The sequence below is a fragment of the Glycine soja genome, chromosome 11 (assembly GCF_004193775.1).
Source record: "Glycine soja cultivar W05 chromosome 11, ASM419377v2, whole genome shotgun sequence".
In the NCBI taxonomy this organism is placed as follows: Eukaryota; Viridiplantae; Streptophyta; class Magnoliopsida; order Fabales; family Fabaceae; genus Glycine; species Glycine soja.
Genome location: NC_041012.1, coordinates 20,322,583 through 20,326,819, shown reverse-complemented (window position 1 = coordinate 20,326,819; position 4,237 = coordinate 20,322,583). Strand labels below are relative to the sequence as shown.

At 38.7% G+C, this 4,237-nt stretch overlaps 1 protein-coding gene across 1 annotated transcript; it reads right to left on the bottom strand.

The window, feature by feature from the left end:
* LOC114377188 (CBL-interacting serine/threonine-protein kinase 11-like) lies at positions 1–2,706 on the bottom strand. Its single transcript, XM_028335601.1, has 2 exons — positions 1,815–2,706; positions 1–1,254 (listed from the first exon to the last, which is right to left on the bottom strand). The coding sequence occupies exons 1-2, from the start codon at positions 2,401–2,403 to the stop codon at positions 473–475; spliced, it is 1,371 nt and encodes a 456-aa protein (XP_028191402.1). The 5' UTR covers positions 2,404–2,706; the 3' UTR covers positions 1–472.
* Between the last annotated feature and the right edge of the window lie 1,531 nt (positions 2,707–4,237).

Below are 4,237 nucleotides of genomic sequence, written 5' to 3'. Positions count from 1 at the left end.
AAGGCAAAAACACAGTCAATGATATACAAAACAAAATTATGTGGGCTAATGAGGAACCATAATCCTCACACCCTGTAAAAGCACAAAGTTTAACCATGCTCCCATAATGTGGAGAAGGCTTTCCAAGACTTACATTCAATTATACACATTATGTTTTGTAAGAAGAATAAAGGAGCAAATTCATTTCCCCACAACAACTTCCTCTCTCGCAGTTGCAGCCCCTCAAAAAAAAATTAAAAATAATAATACACTCCTTTTTTTTATTCAATAATATACAAAACCAAAAAAACATAAAATAATATATAATCACTACCTTCCAACCTCCATCCATCTCCTCTTTCCAAATCCTTCTATTATGCAACACAAACACCATTCCCCGCCAATTTTCATTTTTTTTTCCTTTTCTTTTTAACTTTTGTACATTTTGAATTTCTTTTGGATTTAACCCAAGCAATTCAAATTTCCTTTGACTTCATTCACAGGCAACCTTCGACTCAGGTTCTTGTTCCTGTTTTTCTTCTTGATGTTGTTGTTCTTCTTCTTGATGTTGTTGTTCATCCTCACTACTATTACTATACGACGTGGTTGCACCACCAAGCAACAATGGCTTCAACCTCTCCTCCCACACACCCCTCACCGCGGCGTCGCCTCCCCTCTTCCTTACCTCCACCACCGCGAGCTCCGCCGTGAGCCGGTAAACCTCCACCCCAATCCCAAACCTCCCATTAAATCCTTCCAACTCCACCCCACACTCCTTCTTCCACCTCACCGCCATCCCCGCCGCCGCCCCCGCCTCCTCCGCCGCCTCCAAAACCCTCTCCGGCGGCTCCCGCGTCACCAACCTCTCCCCCCACTCCCCCCCAAACATCCCGGACAAATCCAACCCCGAAGAAAAAGATATCAAATCAAAAGCGTTCAAATTCACCACCCTCTCATCCTTCGGCCCGAAAAACGAACCCGACCCGGATGCATGGTAATCCTCTTCGTGAAATTTCAATTCTTTATACCCTTTTTTGAACCACGGGTCCCGCGTCATGCCATCCACCGTGATCCTCGTTTCTGGGTTCGTGTCGAGCAACTTCGATATGAATCGCCGGAGCTCCGGCGACATCCACCGCGGACACCGGAACTCGCCTTTGTAGATTTTCCTATACATTACCATCAAATTCGGGTCGTTGAATGGTAAGTAACCTGCGGCGAGCACGAACAAAACGACGCCGCATGACCACACATCAACCTTGGCACCATCATAACCTGCAAAAAATGTCATTTTGTACACACAAAATTTTATAATTAAGACAAAGTGATTAAGAAAGAACTCATATATAATAGTATTTTTTGTCTGTAATTTCCTGTAACAAAGGTTTTAAATTATAAACTGATAGTAGTTTCATCTCAAATTCTTGACTGTTAAAAAAATCATACTTGCAACATCAAGAATCCCAATGAACCATTAAAATTTTTGGACAAGATTTTTGATAAAAAAGAAAAACCCTTGCAGCCACAATTACACTCACAATGAGTAAAAAATCTTAACATTGCCACTTGCAATTACGGTTGTTGACATTTTCTAAAACTATGACCACAGTCAATTTTTTAACTAGCTGTGATCCCGTAACTGTACCATATCTGTAACTTATAATTTTTTAACTATTCTATTTTTTTTAACTATTTGTGATCCCGTAACTGTATCATATTGGCTGCATTTGACGACAAAGACGGGACCGATATTTTAAACCTTGCCACAATATATAAGAATTGAGGCGAAATCACATTTCAAAACCATTGGTAGAAAAGTTATTGTATGAGTTAACCTTTTTTGCCTAAAATCTCTGGTGCCACGTAAGCAGGGGTTCCGCAAAGCGTGTGGAGCAAGCCATCGGGTCGGATCTGATCCCGAACCGCACTCAACCCGAAATCCGAGACCCTCAAATCGCCGTTCTCGTCGAGGAGGAGATTCTCCGGCTTGAGGTCGCGGTGGAATACGCCGCGCGAGTGGCAGTACCCCACGGCGGAGATCAGTTGATGAAAGTATTTGCGGCTGAGATCCTCGGCGAATCGGCCTTTTGAGATTTTCCCGAACAGCTCGCCGCCGCGGACGAAGTCCATGATGAAGAAGATTTTGGTCTTGGTGGCGAGGACCTCGTGGAGGCGCACGATGTGGGGGTGGTGGAGCTTGCTCATGATCGTGATTTCGCGCTTCACGTTTCCGGCGAGGCCAGTTCCGGCGAGTTTTTTTTTGTTGATGATTTTCACGGCCACGCTCTGCCCCGTTTGCACGTTGCGCGCGTAGTGGACTTTGGCGAAGGCGCCGCAGCCGAGGATGCGGCCCAGCTCGTATTTTCCGAACAGGGCGGTGTCATCCGCCGCCGCAGCCACCGCCGCCTGGCCGATCTCCGGCATGGTTGCGCCACCAGAGACCGAACCTTAATTCTGAATTTGGGGGGAGGAATCACTCGGAAGCGAAATTGAAGGGTGCGTTGAACGATTGGAAGGGTGAATTGAAATGGGTTGATTGCAAAATTCGATTTTGGTGAGTCGTTGCAAATGGGTGGTGGAGGTGTTGGTGTTGCTGCGTTTTTTTGGGGGAACAAAAAATGGGAGGGATTTTGAGTTTTTTTTTTCTTTGGTTGTGGGGTACGGCAGGTTCGGAGAGACAGAAGGTTGTGAGGTGGTGTGGGACCCATGTGCATGTCGACCATGTCATGCGATTTTGACACGTGTCCTTGTGAGGACCCTTGGTGTTTGAAAACTGAAATGTGAAAATATGCTAAGATGCTTTTGCTTACATTTTCGTCTTTGAATATTTGAATAGACGGTGGATTGTGATTGATCGTTCTTGCACGTTGCAGAAGTTTTGAATCAGCTTCAGTTTCGTGTTCAAGCATTTGATAAGATAGGCGTCGGTCGGTGGTAAAATAAATTAATGAAAATTAAAAACAAAAAGTCTATTGGTTTTTTGGGTGTATGATTTTATTGGAAGACTAATTATTGAGTAAATAATCTATGTTCTTACAATGTAAGTTAATTACAAATCATACTATATGTTAACTTTGTAGAAAACAGAATCTATAGCTTAAATTTGGTCTTCTGTTTTGCCAATGCAATTTGTTTATGACATCAAACCACGGTTAGTAAAAACCAAAAACTATATGTTGGCTACACAAATTCTGTTCTTGTTTTATTCAGAGAAAATTGTGTTATTGTTGGAACTTCGAATATATTGACTACATGTAGTTTTTTACTTCTTTTTTTTTATTTTTTTTGTTTTATTATAATTGTTGTGTAAAAAAATATTTTTTGTCTAAATATAATTGTCTTTTTAATGTAAGATTAATTATGTTTAGAATAGAGTATGGAATTTCTAGAAAATTCCAGATATTCCATGAGATATGTCATATTCTACGATTTAGGTTTCAATTTCTTCTCTTGCAACTGACTTTCCTCTCTTTTCTTTTTCTCGTAATGAATGCCAATAACTTGCAAACAAAGACATTTCACGAAATTTATGTTTTTCTCTCTGTAAATTGTCTACATAATAAAATAAAACAAAGAGAAAATCTTAGTGTTTTTTTTCTTTATATATCTCTGTGTATGGTTTTATTAGTTTTATTACGCAAAAAAACAATCATTTTATACACATTTTATTTCAAAATTAACATAATCAAAATAAGCTATATAGCTGCTCGATAATTTTGACAATCTAACCAATTATATGTTTTGAATGCACAACTAGGTCAGTAATACAAACTAAACCTAAAAAGTTTCAAATCACAACGTAGAGTGAAGTGACTTTACTAAGGAATCTAATTTGAGATTGAACATGATATATGAGTATTATAAATTTTCTAGTATTGTATTCAATTTTTATAGATAAAAAAATATAGCAAAGTAGATTTTTAAATATAATGTTGGTAAATTGAGAAACATATATTGTTCCTTAAAAGCTAATAATGTGGTAGTATACATTATTTGAAAGTGTTGGAAAAAAAAAAACACCTTCATATTTTTATTATTCGAAAATCACACAACTAAGAACAAGAGATAACACCATAAACAAAATAGAAAAAAATTACAAATTTGTTTAAGATGGTTTAGGGTTTAGAGTTTAAATTTTTATTCCTGTATCCACACCAGAAATTAGATTAAATCGATACATCCACATCCTTAACCTCCATTTGTTTAATGTGGTTTAAATTTTCATTTCTATATCCACACCAGAAATTAGATTAAACTT